General features: G+C 42.9%; 1 protein-coding gene across 3 annotated transcripts in view; it reads right to left on the bottom strand.

Annotated features, from left to right (window-relative positions):
• The window catches only part of LOC141803505 (zinc fingers and homeoboxes protein 2-like), a 165272-nt gene that overhangs the window by 2230 nt on the left and 139453 nt on the right, over window positions 1–23589 (bottom strand). For all 3 annotated transcript variants that reach the window (XM_074687593.1, XM_074687592.1, XM_074687594.1), the window contains 2 exons: window positions 19231–22481; window positions 14421–14574 (listed from right to left, as the gene is read on the bottom strand). In XM_074687593.1, coding sequence (XP_074543694.1) covers window positions 14424–14574; window positions 19231–22136 — 3057 coding nt within the window. In that variant the 5' untranslated portion in view covers window positions 22137–22481 and the 3' untranslated portion in view covers window positions 14421–14423. The remainder of the gene's footprint in view (window positions 1–14420; window positions 14575–19230; window positions 22482–23589) is intronic.

Genomic DNA, 23589 nt, shown 5'->3' with positions numbered 1-23589 from the left:
CTCCACCGTCTCTACTGTCTCCACCGTCTCCACCGTCACTACTGTCTCCACCGTCTCTACCGTCTCCACCGTCTTCACTGTCTCTACCGTCTTCACTGTCTCTACCGTCTCCACCGTCTCTACTGTCTCCACCGTCTCCACCGTCTCTACTGTCTCTACTGTCTCCACCGTCTCCACCATCTTCACTGTCTCCACCGTCTCCACTGTCTCTACCGTCTCCACCGTCTTCACTGTCTCTACCGTCTTCACTGTCTCCACCGTCTCCACTGTCTCTCCCGTCTTTACAGTCTCTACCACCTCCGCTGTCTCCACCGTCTCCACCATCTCTACAGTCTCTACCGTCTCCACCGTCTCACAGTTTATATCCACCTAACAGAAGCAGCTTCTTCTCTTAAAACAAAACAAAACAGAAAAACATTTAAGGACCTGGGTTTGGTTTTAGTGAGTCTCTTCCCTCTGAGCTCAGCTGATATTCAGTTAAAACATCGTCTCCATTCAAGGACAGGAGGAAACAAGAGGAAACAGGGAAGGAAACAGAGGAGGAAACAGGAGGAAACAGAGGAGGAAACAGAGGAGGAAACATAAGGAAACAGAGGAGGAAACAGGGAAGGAAACAGAGGAGGGAACAGAGAAAGAAAACAGGGAAGGAAACAGGGAAGGAAACAAGAGGAAACATGGGCGGAAACAGGAGGAAACAGGAGGAAACAGGAGGAAACAGGAGGAAACAGGGAAGGAAACAGAGGAGGAAACAGGGAAGGAAACAGAGGAGGAAACAGGGAAGGAAACAGGGAAGGAAACAGGAGGAAACAGAGGAGGAAACAGGAGGAAACAGGAGGAAACAGAGGAGGAAACAGAGGAGGAAACAGAGGAGGAAACAGGAGGAAACAGGGAAGGAAACAAAAGGAGGAAACAGGGAAGGAAACAGGGAAGGCAACAGGAGGAAACAGGGAAGGAAACAGAGGAGGAAACAGGGAAGGAAACAGGAAAGGCAACAGGAGGAAACAGAGGAGGAAACAGAGGAGGAAACAGGAGGAAACAGAGGAGGAAACAGAGGAGGAAACAGGAGGAAACAGAGGAGGAAACAGGAGGAAACAGGAGGAAACAGGAGAGGAAACAGGAGGAAACAGAGGAGGAAACAGGAGGAGACAGGAGGAAACAGAGGAGGAAACAGGAGGAAACAGGAGGAAACAGGAGGAAACAGAGGAGGAAACAGAGGAGGAAACAGGAGGAAACAGGAGGAAACAGGAGGAAACAGGAGGAATCAGAGGAGGAAACAGGAGGAAACAGGAGGAAACAGGAGGAAACAGGAGGAAACAGGAGGAAACAGAGGAGGAGACAGAAGAGGAAACAGAGGAGGAAACAGAGGAGGAGACAGAAGAGGAAACAGAGGAGGAAACAGGAGGAAACACAGGAGGAAACAGGAGGAAACAGGAGGAAACAGGAGGAAACAGGAGGAAACAGAGGAGGAGACAGAAGAGGAAACAGAGGAGGAAACAGGAGGAAACACAGGAGGAAACAGGAGGAAACAGAGGAGGAAACAGGAGGAAACAGGAGGAAACAGGAGGAAACAGGAGGAAACAGGGAAGGAAACAGGAGGAAACAGGAGGAAACAGAGGAGGAAACAGGAGGAAACAGGAGGAAACACAGGAGGAAACAGAGGAGGAAACAGGAGGAAACAGGAGGAAACACAGGAGGAAACAGAGGAGGAAACAGGAGGAAACAGAGGAGGAAACAGAGGAGGAAACAGGAGGAAACAGAGGAGGAAACAGGAGGAAACAGAGGAGGAAACAGGAGGAAACAGAGGAGGAAACAGGAGGAAACAGAGAGGGAAACAGGAGGAAACAGAGGAGGAAACAGAAGGAAACAGGAGGAAACAGAGGAGGAAACAGGAGGAAACAGGAGACTCTGTGTTCAGCTGGACGAGCTGCGAGCAGCTGTTCCATCAGCTGTACCTTCAGACTCCGTTATGCAACAGCTGATGGTCCAATATGGCTGACGGCGAGGGCGTGACCCCGTCCTCACACACACAAACAACTGTTAAGGGATAACGCTCAAAGGCTGTGACACAGACACAACTTCCCACAACGTTCCTGAAGAAGCCGACACGTTGGAGAGGACGGTTTTCCTCCTCAGAGTCAGGGAGGATTCAGACGCCAAGCGTCCGTCTGCGTGAGCAGAAACAACGCCACGGTTTCTCAGGACTGGGTTCAGATACGGACGGCGTGAGCGCGGCAGGAAGCGGAGCAGAGAGAGGAAACAACGTCTCTGACGGCTGACCTCCTGGAAACCATAGAGATGTTTTTGTGGTGATAATTGGAGAAATCATGTCTAATCAGATACTTTCAGCCTTTATTGTTATCAGATATTACAGCAGAGTATAATCTCAGAGTTAGAGAAAAGAAGAGGAGGTTTAAGTTTTAAATTATGAGGAAAAAACAGCCGTAATCGTCGTCCATGTTCGGCGCCGTGCTGCTTTGAAGAGGAAGATGAGAGGAGCCGCCAGCTGGCCGCACTAAAAGCAGGAACGTGGAGCATGTTGTCAAATTATACTTTAGTATATCCTCCATAAATAACTGAAGCTCAATCTGTTCACGCATCAGGAACATACTGTCGTAAAAACAGGATCCTGAATCATTTCACCAAACGATGAGGCTGCGATGAAGAGGAGCAGCCCGTGAAGAAGAATCCTGCAGCCACGTTTTTTAGATGAGTTCAACTTTACACCAAATACTTAATCATTTACATCTTTGAGCTTGTTGAATCAATGACTCTGATCTTGTGATGAGATTCCCGTACTCTGTAAAACTTTCACTTCTTCCTGTTCCTTTTAAAGACTTTAATCTTTTCATTTTATGCCCCAATCTTCAAATTTTACAGCTGCAGTCTTTAACTTAATCTTTATTCATCATAACTTACATCTTGTACATCTTTGACTTTGTAAATTTTGGGCCTCAGATCTTGACTTTGTAAATTTTGTTTGAACATTTTACATCTTTACAACTCAAATCTTGAACATCTCTCAACTTTGACCTCACTTATTTCGATAATTTGATTTTTAGAAATTGACGTTTTAATATCACCTCGTTACTGGTCTGTAAATTGTACGTACAAGTCTTTGAATTTAATCTCTGACACTGAACAAATCTTTATTTCAAATATTAAAATTTAAATCTTGAAAATCTTACTTCTTAATCATACATTTTCTCTACATTTGAGCTTGTAAATTTTACATCTTTAATCTCGTACACCTATCCGTTTTATTCTTGTTCATTTAACTATTTCAAACAAGTTTATTTTGCCTCTTTTAATCAAAAATAATTTACTTTAATCTTTTAAATCTGAATTAAAAAAAGTCTTTTTCATTAAATGATTTTGATCTTTTGTAGATTCATCTTTGATTTTGTAAAGTTTACAAATTTACTAATAATCTCCTATCTAACAGTTTAAAAAACATAAAAATTGATGACTTTAATTTTTTTTTTTCCAATTTTCTAATCCTGTAAATTAAGGTTGATAATATTGTACATTTTACAAATTCGATCATGTTTGGGTTCTTACTTAAATTTGTTAAGTTTGGTTGTTTTTACGATTTTGATCACATCACTGTTTTTATGTAAAAAAATAAAAATTAAGGTAGTTATTCCTGTTCATTTTAATATTTTAATTGTATTACTGATTTCACTTAAATCTTGTTAATTTGAGGTTTATGATCTTGTAAATTTTACGATTTTGATCACATCAGTGTTTTTACTGAAATCTTTTACACTTAAGTTGTTGATCTTGTAACTTTTACAGTTTTAATCACATTACGGATTTTACTTTAATCTTGTTAGTTTTGGGTGATTATTTTGTGAATTTTACTATTTTAATTGTGTCACTGTTTTTACTTAAGTCTTGTCAATTCATGTTGTTGATTTTGTAAATTTTGCAAATTTACTGCGTCAGTATTTTTACTTGTAAATTTATGAGCCTGATTTTCTGAATTCTGAGTCTTCATCTCATTTTTTTCTGACTAAACTTTTTTTTAACAGAGCTGAAGAAAAACATCTTCTCTTCTTTTCCTCATTTTGAGCGTGTGTCTGTGAAACAGCGCGGCGGTTTGTTCAGTCTGAGGTTATTTGAGCTTTTTTGTCGGGCCTTTGTTTAAAGAATCGATCTCTTTACCTTCAGATAAACTGACGAACAGAAACAGGAGAAAAGCTGTGATGTTGTTTTTCAGGCAGAGACATTTCTAACTCTCTGAATGGAAACGTCTTTTTTCTCCTCTCTGTCGTTGGAGCACAGCTCCTGAACCAGAGATCCAGACCTGGGGACAGGTGAGTGAGGCGAGGAGGAGGAGGAGGAGGAGGAGGAGGAGGAGGAGGAGGAGCTCTGCAGCATTTCCTGATGAAACCCTCATATTTAAGCTACGGTGGCTGATAAGTTATTACGGGACTCTGAGCTGATTAAATGACGCCTGGAGCTGCTGTGATTATTGTCACAGGACAATGGACGGCACACACACACACACACACACACACACACACACACACACACACACAGTCGGTCATTAGGACTCTTTAAAGCGATCAGCTGGAGATCGTTGCTCTTTAAAACTCTGCACCAATAGAAACACACGGCTGTGACCTCTGACCCCAAACCCGAGCTGCTTCTGTTTACACTGTGCGTTAACTACTTCCTGTTCCTTCCTTCTCTCCCTGAAACCAGCAGGGACTGAGTCCAAACTCTAACGGGTCAGGCCCCTTTCTGGTGTGTTTACTGCTCTGCAGAAACCCAAAAGCGGATCAGCCAGAACTGGTCCTGGAAAGACTGGTTTCTGTGTGACCCTGTTTGACCCTGAGAGGAGTAATCACACACGGGCAGAGGTTGTGTAACGTGTTTGATAATTGGGCAGATTTAGGGTCAGATTATGGAGAATAAACGTTCAGCAGCAGCGAAGAAGGTTGACAGATAACATGATTTTAAAATGTTAGAAAAACAGTAAAGATCGCTGTTAGCATAGCTAGCTCCAGCAGCCTCCAGTCTGTGCAGGTTACAGTTAGCGCTGAGTCGTGGTTCAAAGTGTTCTACATTCATCACTGTATTTAAAAATAAATGTGTTACTTCAAACACTACTCCAGTAAAAAATCTAAATTTAACATCATTTTTACAGTTTCCTGGTTGTAATACCATGTTTTGCCAGACGGTGGCTACATCTGTTTGCTAAGCGCATTACACAACAGGAGAAGAAGAGTGAGCTCTGAGCTGAGGAAACTTCAATTCATCATTTTTTTAAAGAATTATTTAAAACGTTAAAAAAATGGAGCAAACTCTGACATATAATCCTCAGGTGCCCCCTGCTGGTTGGGTGAAGCACTGCAGGTCTTAGGTTCTTCTTTTTGATTGGTGTCACATTTTGCAAAACTGGAGTTTATCAAGTATTATTTATAGACTGTAACAAAAAACAAAAAAAATGGACGTCATCTTGCTTGGCTCAAAGTGAAGTCAACACCAAAACTGCTCCCCCTGGTGGCTGGCTGCAGTATAGGTCCAAAACTCTATCTCCAGTCATTCCAGATGGGCTGTGGTCAAACTTTAAAAAGTAAAAACACCTGGTAGAAATGTTTCTCTCATCCGTACGCTGCTGTGTTGTATTCAAGTCTTCTGTTTACTGAAACGTTTTTTTTCTTGAGTTATTAGAGGTTACAAAAAAACGAGGTTGTGATTTTTAAAAAAAACAAAACAAATCAAACTCAATTTATCAAAAGAAGAGGAAAACAAAAGCAGCAGACGATGGAAATTTGCGAGTCGTGCTGTGAGATTCAGAAACAGGAGAAATGCGGCGAGCTGCTGTGACAAACTAAGTTTACTGAACGAACTAAAAGCTGTGTTAAAGAAACTTTCCATTTGTTTAACAGCAATATTCAAAGGAATAAAGAAAACAAAGCTAATCTCAATTTTAATTTATCAGGCTCCCCCTGCTGGTCACATGGCACGCTGCAGGTCAAGGCTGCTTCTGTATTAGCATCACATTTTGAGCATTTATTTCTACATTGTGACAGCTTCGACTGATATCTTTTGTTTTTCAAAAAAAGAAAAAGACATTTTTTCATAAATTCAAACATTGTCTTTGATTTTTTTTTAAAGTCTTAAAAAAAGACGATTAATGAAACGTGTCCGTTGCTCAAAAACTCTTTGTTTCACCTCCTCCTCCGCCCTCACCTCCTTTTGTGATGTGTAAAATAAAAGCAGCAGATTAAAATGAACACAGACGTTTTCTGATTGGAGCCACGATGATAAAGATGAACTTTTATTTTCACCAAAAGCTGTTATCTCAACGCTCCATTCATTCCATCTCCATAATCGCCTTTTTTTGTATGTGTTTTTTTTTTTTCCAGACTCCACTTGGTAATTAATTTCACTGATGCTATTCTTCAATTTCTCAACAGATATTTGTCTTTTATTATCTCCCAGTTACCTTGGCAGCCTTCCCAAAAGCACAAAGTTATGATTAATAGAGAATAATTCCTGCAGATGTTTTTTTCATTTCGGTAATGGTTGAATAAGTTTTTCATGAGAAGTTATGAAGATTTTACGGCCAATTATGGGAGCTGAATATGAGATGATCTTTTTCCATTCATCAGTATTTTGTTTCACACTTTCACTCTGCAAAAAGTCAGCTTCTGGTTTCAGCTCGTCTGTTAATCCGGACACACACAGAGGAAAAGATGTTTCTCAGGAATAGATGGGATTGTTTTGGTGTCTTTCAGCTCGTTGTTTTGGGTTTTTAGGCCAAAATTAGCGAGATCTCGTTAGAGGAAGATTATATTTTACCAAACAGATACGCAGGTTTCTAAAAGTCAGGATAACGGACGTTTCTCTGGGCTGAGATTTTGTGAAAAAGAAAAGATATACGACGCAAGAGACGACGTCTTTAGAGAGTAGAGATCTTTCTCTTTGACTGATTCAGCTAGCGAGTAGATTAAAAGCTTTGTTTGGCTCATTTATTGGTCGTGGACACCAAACTATTTTTGTCTTCAGTGATATTTTTGCTGGGTTTTTTTCGTGTGTTTGTCTGGAGATCCTACATGTAACCATGACTGCATTGTTTACATGTGAAATCAGCTGTGTCACTGCTAACTGGTGCTAGGCCAGATGTCTTCCCACAAGGTGAGGATTTGTTTACATTGTTTACATGTGAAATCAGCTGTTAGCAGCCTGTAGCATGTCAACGCTAACAGGTGCTAGGCCAGATGTTTCCCACAAGGTGAGGAGAAGGAGATGAGGACGACGTGCTGGTTCTCAGGTGTGAGCTAAGAAGTGACGACATGGACCTGTCCTTCCATCCATCGTTATTGGGAACGTAAGATCTATCTCCAATAAGATGGACGAGCTAGCTGTGCTAACCCAGCAGCAGAGGGAATACCAGAGGGCAGAGTAGCATCATGCTATTCACTGACATGGCTAACAGAGCTAACAGCAGACACCAAGGCCACATTGGAAGAGCTTCTTCTATTCTCCTCTAGCTAACGCTGCTATAGCTTTAGCTAATAATAGCTACAGCATTATCAACACAGCTTTGGAATACTGTAACGTTAGCTTTTTATAGCCTAGCTGTCCAGTCCATGGTGGTGAAGTCTGTTTGCTGACGTCAGTTTATCATCACTTTGTAAAAACGTGTTCGCTTTGGATGAGGAGAAACAGTCGCTCAGACCACGACAGACAGAGACAGACTAGAGGTGATAATGTAGCGGGAATCAAGTGGCGACTTGTTACCGATGGCTAAAATTCACCAGATGTGTCCGCAGTCTGTCTCTGCTCTGATTTTCATTTGGGATCAGAGGTTTTAATCCTGTCAGACAGGAAGTAGGTGTTTGAGTATCTTTAGAGAGAAGAGGAGTGACTTCTGCCCATCTTTGGAGGGAGGAAATAAAGGATTTGTTGAAGCCAGATTTGGTAAAGAATATACATCAAAGATCTTTCTAGAGATGAGGTTTCTGCAGATCCTGCAAACAGAGGACGCTGCGCCGTATGTTTCTGGATCAAGAAGCGGAGAAAAATTTGTGGCACTTGAATAAACTCAGGGCAGATTTTCATGTTGATGATTTTCACAGAGACCTTTGTGTCCACAGATGTGAGGGAGGGTCATCTTTGTTTCCAGCTCTTCAGGAGCAGAGACATGTATCTGCCTTTCCAGATCTTTCTAGAGAAGAGCTGTGATGCTGGTATTGTGACATCTGTGTTGCCCGATCTTGAGAGAGAACAGATTTCTGTCAGCTGACAGAGACGAGCTTCAAACACGAGTTATGTTTAAAACGATCTGGTCTTCCTCCTCTGTGACGAGAAGAGCTGAGAGTCTGAAGCTGCGGCCGATCTCACGACGCAGAAACAGAAAGTGTTAACGCAGTCGTAGGTCTTTAGCCCCGCCCCTCTGGGGCAAAGCGTGAAATGAATCAAACATCAAATGTTTCAGCTCAAACTCTCCACCATGTGAACTTCAGAGCGAGCGAAGAGGAGAGAAAAGAGTCTCTTTTGTTTGGACGTGATTAAATGAAAGACTGTTTCTGAGTCTTTGTGTCTGAGTGTTTGTGCCTCGCCCTAACCTCCTCTTTTTTTTTTTTTTCATCAAAACCTCAAAGATTAAATTTGTATTAATAGGAGAAACATGTTTCTTTCAAAACTCCCTTCAGCTCTGCAACGCTGCGTCTGTGTTTCACCACAAAAGAGAATCAGAGCCTGTGTTTAACGGGCTGAAAGCAGAAAGAAACGCAGGATTCACGGGCGGGTTCTGGTTCTGGTTCTGGTTCTGGTTCTGTTTCATGATTCAACAAAATAAAACTAAAATAGAATTAAATACTTTTCATTCAACAAATGAAAGTCAAATATTTACAAGTGTTTCACTGGAGAAACAATGTGAAGATGAGAAAAATGGAAAAAAAAGATTGAAAAAATTTGAAGAAGTAGAAACAAATGGAGAAAAAATGACATGAAATGAAAAAATAGAATAGAATGGGATGAAATAGAATGCAGGAGAATACAATAACATGGAATAGAATGTAAAGAATAGAATGTAACAGATTTGAATGGAATGGAATCAAAGGAAAAAGAAACATTTGAAAAATATTCTAGAATGGAGAGAAATTTGATAGAATGGAACCAAAATAAATGATTAACATAGAAAGGAATGAAATAGAATGGAACCCCTGGATTCCCTTTAAAACAAAATGCTACATCTAAAGAGGCTATCCTGAATAAGATTAAAATAGAATGATATGGGATTGAATCAAAATAAACGGTTATAAAATAGAACGAAGAGAAATGTAATGGAATGTGATAGAATATAATGGAATCAAAGGAAATATTTAATAAGGAATGGAATAGAAAATTCTGGAACAGGATGATATTTAATCTTGTGGAATAGAATGAAATAGAGTGATATGGAACTGAATAGAATAAACTAGAATATAGAAAACAAAATTTCATGGCATGGGTGAAATGAAATAGAATGAAATAGAATTAACAAAAATTGAATGAATGCAACAGAATGAAATAAAATGAAATGAAATCAAAGAAAATACTTTGATATGTATTAGAACAGAATGAAATTGAATCAAAGGAAATAGAATGAAAGTATGAAATGAAAAACAACAAAACACATGATGTAATGTAATCAAAGGCAGTAGAATGATATAGAATAGAATGAATAAAATGATGTGAAATAGAATCAAAGGAAATTGAATAGAATGAAAGATCCTTTTTCTTTTTTATAGGAAACATCAACGCAGATATCTCCACTCTAAGACCTGACAACAGAAATGTCATTTTTCTGGAAGGATCCGTCTCTGATGAGGGGTAATTTACGGCTGTGAGCTCTCAGACCAGATAGACTGAGACGATGATACAGAATAAGAGATAAAATGAGAAATGCAGAGTGTGTCTTCAGCTCCGTGGTGTGTGATGACTTTTCTTGGTTATACTGAATATTTGGCTGCTTTTCTGGATTCAGGTAGAATAATTGTCACTTCCATGTCCTTGTTTATTGGCACGGGGAGTGACAAACCCCACCTGTCTGGCACTGGATGGGCTTAAAACAAAAACAACTTGAGTGTTTGGTCCAGGAGAGATGATTGCCAGGTGGTATAAAGGCATCAGGAGGAATAAATGAGAAGGCTGAATAGAAATTCAGAAAAATGTTGGTATGAAAAGACGGCATTCAGAGCCCTGCTCGGCAGCTCCACAGGAAAACGATTCAAAGCCCAGCGAACGTGTGGGATTAACGCTGCTTTATGCTGAGTAATATGGACGGAGTGGGTGGTGCTGTTGTCCCACCACATTCCCCTGTCGCCACATATTGAAATATTCAGAGTTTGACTCTTAAACTAGAGCAGCTTTTCCATCGTCGGCGCCCGTCGGATTCCAGCATCCACCTGCCACCGTCAGTAATCTGTGAGCCAAACTGATCGGGAGAGCAGAACTCAGCCGGCGGTGATAAACTGGCACCTGAACTGAGCGTCTGGCAGAGCAGACGAGTGTGTGGCCACAGTCACAAACTGCCAGAGTTTAGATAGCAGCTCATGCTAATTTATCTTCCTGCTCACAAACTGAATCTGATCGACCAAAAACAGCCCACCAGGCTGCGCGTCTGCCTGCTCAATCTACTGTAACCACACATTTTAACAGGCCCTACCTGCCGCTGCGGCGCCCGTACCTTCAGGCGCCAGCGTGTCTGACATCATGACTTATTCTGTGAAGGCTGATCTGAGCCCAGGCCGAGGACGGGGGTCGTTACCAGGGCTTCAGTCTGATGTGTGGGCTGAGGGAGGCTGCAGTCCATAAATTTACCATCTGCTTAAAGGAGGATCTGAATATTTGTTTTGACTGTTTCAATAAACAGCTGCACTCACAGTCATTAGCTTAATTAGCATTAGCTTAATTCAGACGTTTGCAGTAAACAAGCCAAAAGAAAACAATCAAAGACCAGGATCACTGTGATCATCAACCACCTGCTGCAGGTTTCCAGCCCCAGAGCAGCACGAAGGCGCCGCCATGCTTCGCTGTAGATTCTTCCTCCTGATCCAGACCCCCTAAAGTTTCACTTTCTTTTGATCTTTTACTACAGTCTCCAGATTATTCAACCTCTCCCAGATAGAGGTGCTTTAAACTTCAAAAAGGGCTGTTTTTTTTCTTTCTTTTCAAGTTTTTTTTTTAGGTTTTTACCAGAAGACTCAATGGAGAAAAATACTGTAATTAATTCGAGATTTTAAATTAATTAATCGCGATTAATCACATTTTAATCGCATAGCAGAATTTGACCCAAGGAGCAGAATTTTTCACTTTAAGTGGATTTTTCCAACCTGATCAAGATTATAACTAACGTGTTTAAGTCCCAGCTGAGGTCAAGCCTGCGCCCCAAATACAGGGCGCTGGTGTTGATGTTTGACTGCAGGTGTTAGAAAGAGGAAGTAAGCGAGCATTGCTAACAGATTCCTAAAGGAGGAGGAGGTCAAACTCTGAATGACTGAAAAAAACCTAAAGCAGGATCTGAGGTTTCAGTTTCCGCTGTAAGACACAGACAAAACGCCGGAGGTCGAACTCCATGACGTACGTTGTTACTGACCCACAACCAGAAGAAAAGTCAGCTCCAGTTTCCTCAAAACGAGATAAATAGACATGGAAGTTTCAGGATCCAGATCCGTGGAGGGATGAAACAAAACTGAAACTTTCCAGGACTCTGGATCAACGGTTTGTCTGGAGGGGGAGGAACGAAGCATGGCGGTGCCTTAGAGATGCTCTGAGGCTGCAGCACATGGAAAGAAATAAGGCTGAACAATTTTAGAAAATAATCTATTTTTTTTTTACCAATATTGCGATTGCGATATAGCATGCAATTGTATTTATTTATTTAATTATCTATCTATTTATTTTTTTAATTCATTTAATTTAATTTAATTTAATTATATTTAATTTAATTTAATTATATTTTATATATCTATTTATTTTTTAATTTAATTTCATTTGATTTAATTATATTTTATTTATTTATTTATTTTTTAATTAATTTAATTTAAATTTTTTTTTTTAATATTTATTTATTTATTTATTTTTTTGGGGGGGGGGTTTCTTTTGCATCATTTACTAAAACAATTAATAAAATCATTCTGTATCATTCTATAGTATGAAGGCTAGGCCTACATGTTGTGATGAAATGAAATAGACTGAAAGTTTGTGTTCATGAAACTTTTTTAAAATTTGTTTTTTTTAAATTGCAGACTCAGCGATTTGAAAATTGCACTCCGTTACATCGCAATGTCGGTTTAAATACAATTAATTGTTCAGACTTAGAAAGAAAGATGGATCCAATCAGGTCTGAGCAAATCCTTTATGGTCATGTCATCTGTGAGGAAGACCTCAGACCCTGCAAGGCTCAGTCTCTGGAATATTCCTGAGGAAAGCTGCCAGAAGATTCTCGATATGAAGGGGCTGAATAATCTTATAGTCTTTAAAAGTGACATTTTGAAGTTTTCTCGTCTTCCTTTTTTTATTTTTAATATTTTTAGCTGTTTTCATGCATCAAATTCTGTCAGGACTAGGAATTGAACCTATAACCACTGCTGCAACTATTGGAGCCTAGTTTACCAACTGGGCTAAACTAGTGCTAAAAGTTCTCCTATCTTTACATTGCCCAACTTTTTATTAAACGTCTCAAAAACTCCAACAAAATACGTAAAAACATCCACTTCACTCACTGATTATCAGGAAAACATCAACACCTGGGAGTGGCCCCCTGCTGGTCATTAGGAGTACTACATATTTAAAGGACTTCACAGGTTATGCTTTTCTCTTGATTCCTTTTTTTTTTTTTAATGATTTTAAGTTTCCTGATCAGACTCAAATTGCAATTCTCCAACATTTCTGATTTTTGTGATTTTTACTTCTCTACTCAAACACCAGACCACGTGAAAAAGTTGGATTATGATGTCATCAGACTGGATCAGGTGCCATATTTTTCCAAAATGTGCACATCACATGTGAGTCAGTTTTTATTATCTATTCAGGGGATCTGACAACTCGAAGAAAAACATTTCGCCCTCTACTGGAGAAAAGTGGTAATTTTTTTAAAACCCAATTTATGAGCGACTGAAATGAAGGATTTAAATTTGGACAAAAAAAAGTCCAGATACTTGTGTGAAACAAATTTTTCTCCCACCCCTAGTGTCTAAATTCAGATTCTGCACGTGTTAAAATAATCTTCAAAGTTGCATCATGGGAAATGTAGTTTTTTCCTCAGTAGGAGTGTACCTTTAATGTTTCCAAAAAGCAGAGATGAATTTTCTTTAATATGAGTTCGAAGCCTCTGAAAGTTTGATTTTAAAGGCTTCATAAACTGTCGGTTTCAGACTGAAGCAGGAAGAATCTGCTCCAACACGAGCAGACGTCCCTGACTGAAACATCCTCCGTCTCTCACAGCTTCGGTTATTTTTACCTGATCAAACTCTGCGTATTGATTTCTGATTCCAGCTGTCAGGAGCTGATTTTGAAGAACGCGGTGTCAGACGTCGGTCCCCCTCCTTGTTTACGCCTGTTTGTCTCCAGGAATCCGTTGAGCGGGTTTTGATGAGCGGCGTAGGAGCGTGAAACTTTCAGTCTTCTGTCGGAGCAGACAGCAGACTCTGTCGTCACTCCCTGCCCCGGGCGCTGCCTTTTATCTCTCAAACTTTAGCTCAGCGGGGGGTCTGCTGCTATTTTAGGACTCCAATAATCTCTTTTTTTTCCCCCTAAATTTTCCTGAAGTTTGTGTTTGTTGCTGAGCCGACGGAGCCAAAACTCACACAGCTACACACACAGACGGGGACTGGCTGGAGCGCCGTGTTTGTTGCCGGGATGGAGGCGTTGGCTCCGGCACTGACAGACCGGGAGCCGAGGGGGGCACGGGGGACCGGCAGGACCCAGTTAAAATACCTGTCTACCAACCTGCAGACGGATCCTGAAACTCAGAGAGTGCAGGAGTTAAAAAGCTTCATTTAGTCATGTTTTTATGGTCGAGCACGAGCTGGGATTTAAGTTTGAAAGTTTCGAGCGACTTCAAACTCAAAGTTTCCTCCTGGTTCCCTCAACTTCTGATTTTTATTATGACGTTGTTTCCAGTGACACGGGGTAAAAAGATAAAACTCCTCACCAGTTCAGGTCTAATTAAAAGACAAACCTTCGTTAACGGCTTTAAAACTTTTATGTTTCAAATGAATCACCTTTTCTCCACGCAGCCGGCGCTCGCGGCCTTCATTAAACACCTCCTAAGAGGATTTCAGGTCCATTTAATCTGCATCCTGCTAATCAACAGCTTCACATTTAAACGCAGAGGAAAACAAAACTGGAGGAGGGGACGGGGGGAACCCAGGACAGCTGTTGCTATGCAGACGCCACGCAGACGCCACGGCGCTCACCGTTTATCCAGTCAGCCTCCCAGACGACTCCTCCGCCATCTTCCTCTCCCGGTCCAGGAGCAGCTCCCGTCCTCTCCTCAGGTGTCCGTCCTCCAGCCAGCTCCCGAAGACGTCCCGCGCTCCTCCCATCACGCCGCCGTTCTGCTGCCTCAGTCTGTCGGGGCGAACACACGGGTTAAACTGGACCAACATCAGACACAAACAGGCTGAATTTTCACCTCCTCTCACTGGAAGTTGATCCTCCTGCTCCTGCTCCTGACCTCAATCAGAAACTTTGTCTGGATTAAAAGTTGGTGACACAGTTTGAGCGCGGAGCTCTCAAAAGACGGCGGTTATTTTCAGAGCGACTCCACATTTTTAACTTTAACAGAAGAAGACCTTCAATATGAGGAGACGCTCCCTAAAAGATGTTATAACAGTAAAGAGGATTAATTCATATCGTTATGTTAAACCAGAGGCAGCAGAACAGCTTTCCAAAGTGGAGACAAAGTCTTTAGAGCTCCCCCTGCTGGCTGGCTGCAGTATAAGTCATAAAACATGACTCTGGGGTGTGAAAGATGAAACATTTGTCTCATAAAATCAAAATATCTCATCCTGATTTCTTTCTCACTGTGATTAATCAGCGTGTGGATATCAGAAACGTAAAAACGCCTGTTGCCCTGACTTCAGTCGAGAGAATTCACCGTACGAATTTTACATCCTGACACTGAAAACATCTTTTACTTTCCCAGGTCAGAGCGAGGCGTCACCTGAAACTCTAATCTGTGTTTAAACCACTTGTGTCACACGGATCAGGACGATGTTTTGTCATCGTATTGACATTAACAGTAAAATTAGTGTGAGTAAAAGTCTCGCTTTAAGACTTATTACTTTATCTAAAAAGTGTGCTGCGTCTTATTAAATATTAAATAGCTGAGCGGGTATTGAGCTATGATGCTGTATTTTATCCAGGAGGTGGCGCTCTAATCTAGCCGTGTTACAGTTACACTACTGTGCCTAAGCTAGCACCGATCTGAGTTGATCACCATATCAAAAACAGAGCTACACGGACGCATAGAAACTGCACATTGTTGATTCTGCTGCTGAAAGTCATGTTATTTTTTATTTTTGTTTTTTTTATTATTATGCTATGATTCCATAGCTGTTCTGTGCTCTCCTTGTTGAGTTAAATTTTTTTCTTTCTTTTTTTTTTAAATAAAAAAAAAAACTAATAAAAAAGTTAATGAATGGAAATCATCATGCAGGGAAACAATTCAAGGTTAATAAGAAAGTTACATGTTTTATTAATTTATTTGTTCATTTTTTAATTACTTTAAATAATTAATATATCTATATAAATAGAAACTCTTTTTACCAACTGTGTCTTATGTACCAGAGCAACCTATATTCTGAGTTTTACGGTATTTATTTATTTATTTATTTTTTTTACTTTTTCTCTCATGAGACAGTGTTTTTGTTTTTTCTTTTTTTTAAATTTAATTTATTTAGATTTTTTATTGGTTTTGTTGGCACAAAAAAGATCAACATAAACTGTAAGAGACAGTACTGAAACAAAAAAATAGAAAAAAAATTGAAATAAAAATGGATAAAAATATATTGCGTTTTTATGATAAAGTTACCCAAAAACTGAAACAATTATTTTTTTTTTTTTAAATAAAATAAAATAAAATTAAGAAAATGAAGGTCTGACACCTCCCCCCCTCACAGTGAGCGTCAGCTTTAAAATCACGGTGTAGGAACTATGGCTCCTGTTGTTTCTGCTCTGTTTGCTGTTGTAGATCCTTTAAAAACTTCTCTTTAAGTTTTATTTTTTTTAATCACTAGTCAAGACCTCCTCCCTCGCTTTATCCTTGCTCCAATTTTACAGGTGCTCTTTAAATTACCGTAACTCTTCTACAACTTGGGCAAGAGAAAAAAATCCCAATTGATAAAGGTTTAAACCAAACTGCAGAAACAGGATGGATTCAAACGACATCACAACAAGCAAAGATGCTAAAAATCCTCTGCAGATAAATGTCTGAATCTCTGTTTATTAATTAAAGAGTTGCATAACTCTGCTCGGAGTTTACATAACATCTGTGGAGTTATTTTATTATGAATCTGGAGATATCCTACAGTATGTTTTCACTCCTTCTCCCTCCAAACTCCTGCCGCTCCGTCCCTGGCTGTGAGCCTCGCTCTGACCGTCCTGTTTTTGGCTTTTTCATAAATTCAGTTTCATCAGATTCAAAAAGAGGATTTTAAAATTCATCCTGAAAAATATCTTTGTTTTTTTTCTTTTGTCGATCGTTTCCTGAGATACTAGCAATTAGATTCAACACAAGAGGGTCATAAGTGGGACAAGCTGATTAATTATAACGAGGAGGATCTAATAATTAAAGTAAGACTCAGTTCTGAAGGACGTGAACTCGACTGTAACACTCGAGACGCAGCTCAAGGATGACAAACTGTGTCAGACGCTGTGATTGGAACTGGGACAGAGTCAATGTCAGGGCTTCGTCTGTCGCCAGAAATAATTTAGTTTTACAAAATAAAAGATGACTCTGGCTGTGAACTCTGGGAAAGGTGAGCCTGATCCCGCGTGTTTGGAGTTGAAGGTGTTGTTCAGCGCAGAGAGGACTCCGTTGGAGCCTCACGGCCGATCTATTGTCCTTAAAGAAAACCCTCCGCCGCGCTCAGAGGCTGTAAAAGCAACAAGAACCAGAAGGATTTTAATATGCTGGAGTGGGTTCATACTGTGGTGCTCTCCAAAACCGGAGCCTGAAACACGGAGCTCACTCATGGGAAGAATAAAACTCCAGTCAAATTATTCTGGAGATATTGGTTTCCCAGCTAATGGCTTTGTTATTCCGAGGAAGTTGTCCCAAGCTCCTGGAAGGGAAGGTAGACCAAATAAAGTCCTGAAGACTTCCAGGTTAATGTTCTGAAAACGATGCTCGTGTAACTAAAAAACAACAACAACAACAGCCCCTGGAGGGGGAGGAACGCTTGTTTTGGACGCTTGGGTCACCACTGAGGTGTCAGTCGGTAGAAAAACGAGCTGGAAACTGTTTTCAATGAATTCTCAGAGGAGGAAAGGACGAAAAACCAAACTCATGATGTGGATGTTTACATCTGATCACATACGTTACAATCTCCACCTTTATGGCCTGAAAATCTCATACATACAGTATTTTTTAGGGAGGAATCAAACTGGATCACTTCTTTAGATCACATCAGTTAGTAAAAACTTAAACTAGATTTTCTTAATTTCACCTCTTTCCAGCCGTGATGAGTCAAAGCTTTGGACGACTTCCTGTTTCAGTCAAAAACTTTCTCACCGAAAGAATTCATTAATTCATGTAACAAGTTAAATCTGGTGGAGTGCCAAGCCTGATTCCCCTCTCTATCATGTGTACACACAAAAAGCCTAAGCAGGGAGAGCATCAGCAAACATCCCTGGGTACAGAACGAATGAAACATCAGAGAAAAAAACATGTAATACATGTAAATGTCGGAATATCAAAGGCAGGGAAAGCATCAGCAAAGATGCCTGGGATAATAGGATGAGTGGTATCACTGGAAACAGTGGAATGCCAAAGCCTGACGCAGGGAGAGCACATCTTGTCTTGTCATCATGTTCATGCATGAACAGGGAGGGGGGGGGGGGGGGGGGGGGGGCGGCGGGGCAGACCTCTCTCTTTCATGAAAGTGCAGAAAAATAAAAAGCAGGGAGAGCATCAGCAAAGAGGCCTGGGATTTAGAGCAGTGTGGTATCAGTGGAAATAGTGGAATACCAAATCCTTCACACAAACACAATGCACAAACACAAAAAGCAGAGGGAGGGAGAGCATCAGCAAAAAAAAAATCAGACAAAACAAAACCAAACAAAAACGAAAAAAACAACACATGGGTACAAAAACCTGATACAGGTAGAGCACACCTTCCTGTCTTTAATACAAAGACATGAAAGTAAAGGCAGGGAGAGCATTAGAAAAGAGTTTAAAGGTACAGAACAGAGCAAGCATCAGTGAAAACAATACCAAAGCCTGATGCAGGTAGAACACACTATTCTCTTTTTTCTTGCACATACATGAAAAGCCAAGCCAGGGAGAGCAGCAGCAAATATGCCAGGGATTAAGAGCAGAGTGGCATCAGTGGAAACAGTGAAACACTACAGCTTGATTCAGGGAGAGAAAATCCTCCTTCTCTTTCATGCACATACACAAAAAGCAAAGGCAGGGAGAGCATCAGCAAAATAATAATAATAATAATAATAAAATAATAAAAAAAAAGCAAAAAAAGTATAAGCGACAGGTTTTGGCATCACTGACAACAGCTGGTTACAAAAGCCTGATGCAGGGAGAGCACACCTTCCCATCTTTATTGTAAAGACATGAAATTAAAGGTAGGAGGAGCATTAGCAAAGATTTTTACAGTACAGACCAGAGCAAGCATTAGTGTAAACATTGGGATACCAAAGCCTGATGCAGGTAGAGCACAATATTCTCTATTTTCTTGCACATACATGTAAAGCCAAGGCAGGGAGAGCAGCAACAAAGAACAAGGACATGGAACTGAACAAAAAATAGCAGCTATAGAACTGTTTGCTGATTAAATGTTAGATTAAACTGTCAGCTGATGGAGCCTGTGTTATTATGAGCTGATGCTCTGTAGGCCAAGCTTGACTTTTTGCCCAGTTTATATCAATCAAGCCTTTATCTAAACTGGGCCATGATTTAAAGTGAACTTTTGCACAGCTGGAAGCAAAGATTTCTATATGTAAATGTAAAGAAAAAAACACCCTTTGAATATCTCTTGAACGTCTTACCTGCCAGCAAACCGGTCTTGGAGCTCCTCGTGTGGACCGCGTTGATCCATCAGCCATCCCAGCTCGACCTCCAACACCTTACTGTTGTTGTTTGCTCCGTCCTGGCAGCGCTGGATGATGCTGGGAGGCGCGTTTTCAGGAGAGCACACTGCTGGCACCTGCCCTCCATTTACTCCATTGTTATGAAAAAGTTCCTTCAGCTCCATGTTCCCGCTCTGCAGCCGGCTGTCGTTGAACCAGCGGGCCAGCTCGGCGCGGGGAAATCCTGCCCGACCCTCTAGCTGGCTGATCTCCTCAGGGGAAGGCCACCGCGTTTGAGCAAAATCGTCCTTGAGGAGCGCCAGAGATCGGCTGTCAGGAGGCACTAAGCATGAATTCTGGTTGGAAATGGAGGGAGCTATGGCGCCGGGAGCGATGATGGGCAGAGCGTGGGAGGCTGGGATCGGGCTCTTCAGATGGCCGATGCTTGGCTTGTGAATCCCGTTGAGCTGTAGAGTCTGCTGCTGATGAAGCTGCTTCTTGGTGATGGCAGCGGCGCCGCCGGGGCCCATCCTCTTCGTGCCCATGGAGTTGAGAAGGGCTTGTTCCAGGTTGTCTCGTAGTGCACGGCGCTCCACAAACCAGCTGTCGATTTCCTGGTGAGACAGGTGGGTGTTGGTCGCCAGATTGTCCACGTCGCTGTGAGTCGGGAAGCTGTTCCTCAGGAAGTTCTCTTCCAGGATCTTGAGCTGCTCGGCGGTCTTTCCTTTCATCCTCTCCAGTAGGGGGAACTGGGTCAGCACTGAGGACTTCTGCTGAAAGTCGAGTTTGGATGCTGCTTGCTGCTCGGCATCAAAGTGCATCACTCCGTTGTTGGGAGCCGGGGGGATGTGACCGTGGGACCACTTCCCATCCATGCGAGACGTCCCGTTGGCCTCGGCAAGGGGCGTGAGCACCCGGTCTCCTCGTGGGTAGCTGGATCTCAGCTCCACTCCTCGCTGCTCCTTCAGTTTCTTGCTATCCAAGGGGAACCCTGGGATGTGGGACGGGGCTCTCGCCGGAGCTCGGATGGACTGGATTATAGTGGGCCTCCTTATCTGTGGGGTGATCAGAGGAGGGGAGTTTGGCAGCTTGGGATCAGCAGCTGGCATCACATGGCTATTCTGGGGTATCTCTTTGGAAGTGAGGGGCGAAGGCAGAGGAACCAGTAAGTTCTTGAATCGAGGGGCGTAAATGGGCGGGGGGTGGATCATCGGCCTGGTTAGAGACTCTGGGAATATGATGGAGGGAAGAGACACCACGGGCTTAGTTTTGTGGTTTCCGGTTGGAAGAATCTTCCCTTTGGACAAAGACGACGGTGATGACAACGACGATGGCGGTGGCATTAAAGGCACAGTAGCGGATGATCTCTTCATCTCTGCGGGGGCCAAAGGAACTGCTACAGGTCTCTTCATCTCCATTGGAACAGGAGGTGGAGCCATGGGGAGGCGGTCTTTGTGGGGAGGGGGCGGTGGAGGCGGAGCCATGAGGATCTTGTCTTTAGGGTCACCGGAATGGGGGGCAACCGCCATGATCGGCCTCTTGGAGTCGGGGCCGAACACCGTCGTTAAGTGCGTCCGTTTGACCCCGCTGGGGGAGTTCGTGGTGGTGTTCAGGCTCAACCCGTTCAGCAGAGTCGTCCGTACGTGACTCACGTGTCCCACCGACGTGTGGACGACGGGCTGCTGGGTGGGCTTGGCCGACGGCTGAGACACGGGGCTGGTAGGCAAGATGGTGAATGTGTGATGGGCAGGAGGGATGGAGCCGTTGAACATCTTCTTCCTGGCTTCCTCCACCTCCTCCGGGGACCAGGTGATCCCCTGCTTCAGCCGCTGGGTGGTGAACCAGACCTTGATCTGCTCCTCCGGGTGCTTGGAGGCGGCCGTCAGCCAGGACAGCTCGGCGTGGGTCGGGTACGGGAACTTGTTGAAGGAGGTGATCAACGTCAAGTTGTCATCCAAAGACGGGTTATATTTGGTGGTGTTCAAGGGAACAGCTATTTTTGGTACAGAGTTAAAGTTGGGCGGGCGCTGGAGCAGTGGGGTGACATGGGAGAGCCCTTGCAGGATGGTGGGTTCGGGGATGATGACCGTTCCGTTCACGTTCACCGCTGTGATCTGGTCCTTCTGGATCAGGCCCTCCAGCTGGCTCTTCAGTTCGCTCCCTTGGTAGAAGGACTGGATATTGTCTACGCTCTTCACCGTGGTTGATATGCAGGGCGGGAACACGGACGTTGCGCTCTCGCCCTGTCCGTTGGTCGCGTCGCTTTCGGTTGAATTGTCTTTGCCTTCGATTGTCTGCTCTAAGATAGTCTGATTGTTGTCTTTTATCCTCTTGAACTTGAAGTTGGTCTCCCCCGGGTGCTGGCTCTCGTTGTGCTCGGTGAGCGTGTCGAACTTCTTGGTGTTGAAGTTGCACACGGCGCACAGGTACAACGGGTTGAGAATAACGTTGGGGTGGCTGGAGTCCACGTGCTCTTTGAAGTCGCTCAGGTTCTGCGTTACAAACGGGCAGTACTTGCACTCGTAGCTTCTGGACTGCGTCTTCTGGGAGGCCGGGTCGGAGTCCATGTCCTCGCTGTCTTTGTCCTCTCTGCAGTCCACATCCTCAATGACAGGGAGCTGGTTTTCCTTACCCAGCGGCTCCTCTTGTTCTGACGGCTCAGGGTTCTGGCTTTCCTCTGGTTCTGGAAACACCTGCTGGTCTGGATTCTCTGGACTCTCTTCTTGGAGAGCTGGACTCTTCTCTGCAGATTCAGGTGATTCGGACCTTTCTTTCTCGGGTGACACCTCCATGTCCATTACCTCCTCTGGTTCTTCTTGCTCCTCTGGCGGTTCGCTGACGACCCGGACCATGCAGGGCGTGGAGGACTTTCTACGGCTGGACATGGCGGCTGCTGCTGGTGGTGGAGGTTATGGCGGTGCTGGTGTTGCTGATTGCGTTGGAGTTGGTGTTTTTGGCTGTTGCTGCTGCTGCTGGTGCTGGCTGAAGGTGTCCGTGTGTCGCTGTCTGATTGGACCTTAGCGTGGGGCGTCGGAGCTGATGGTTGTGGATTCTGGTAGGCGGGTGGAGCTTGAGTCTCCAGTGTGCAGGATGGATGGCGAGAACTGGCTGACGGTGCCGGCCCAGGACCGGTTGTGCAGTGGCGTCTCCCGCTCACTGGCAGTGTCAGCTTCCGACCTGGGCGTCATGGGAGGGCATCACAGACAGCGGCGGCGGCGGCGGCGCTCAGGCTGCGGGGAGACAAACACGGAGACAGAGAGAGGAGATTACATGTTAATATTGTTTGTATTCTGCGAGCGGCGCTGCAGCCACTGGGGGGAAAACTAAAAGCAGAGAAAAACACATGTTAGAAAAACAAAGAGAGGAGTCGTGTTGATATTGCCTGCGTGTGATGTCACGCACCACATTCACACAGAATGAGAAAGCGCCGCTCAGGACGCGTGATGGGCAGTGACAGAAGGCCACAAACAGATAAATGGCACTTTTATAAACTGGCAGACGCAGTTTTGGTTGAATAAATCTGTTTTTGTTTGACAGATGTGAGATTAACACATTACCCAGATGAAACACTGAAACATCAACACGTTTTTTCCTCGGCGAGGTCGGGTCCTCAGAAAATATATGCAGCTTCCAGACGAAACGCTTCTTCAAAGACACGACGTGGGATAAGAGCAGATAAACTTACAGCTGCCGAAAGCCTAAATATTTCTTTACAGTGTTAAATATTCATGACTCAAAAACACACAAAGACTTTTATATAAAGGAGGAGAGTTGGTGCAGGATAAACCTGAACAGGACAACTACGCTCCACTCAGACGAGGTGCGTCCACCAAACCCTCCTCCCCCCGCCGCGTTTTTATCCAGAAGAAGAAGAAGAAACAATCACGCCGTCTCCTCAGAGATATTTTTGGAAATGATTAAAAATTGACTGATTTTAAGGAACAGATGATGTTTCTGACAACAGGCTGCTGGATTTGATTGCTGAAACGCTGTCACAAAGATAATTTAGCGTCAGATTTAAACCTCAGAGCTGACACCGTCAGCTGATTGATCCGTCATTCAAAGGAAAGTTGATCAGCAGCGGTTCAGGGAAAAGAAAAGTTTTCATTTGTGAAGAAAAATACTCAAAATAACTTATTCCATCTTCTCAACTGTTTCCATTAGTTTCACTCTGTGATATCTCAGGGTACCGTAAAACCAAAGCTAAAGGTACCTCAATAAAGTCTGAAAATTTACCCCTTAGATAGACTCAAAGATTCATCCTGAAACATAACCTTTCAAAACGCTTAAACCCTACCGGACAGTGTACACTGCACCAAGTGTTAGCTTAAATAAAAA

The sequence above is a fragment of the Halichoeres trimaculatus genome, unplaced genomic scaffold (genome assembly GCF_033239565.1).
Source record: "Halichoeres trimaculatus isolate MK-OKI-2021-1 unplaced genomic scaffold, fHalTri1.1 fHalTri1_scaffold_14, whole genome shotgun sequence".
NCBI lineage: Eukaryota > Metazoa > Chordata > Actinopteri > Labriformes > Labridae > Halichoeres > Halichoeres trimaculatus.
This window is presented reverse-complemented; position numbering and strand designations above follow the sequence as displayed.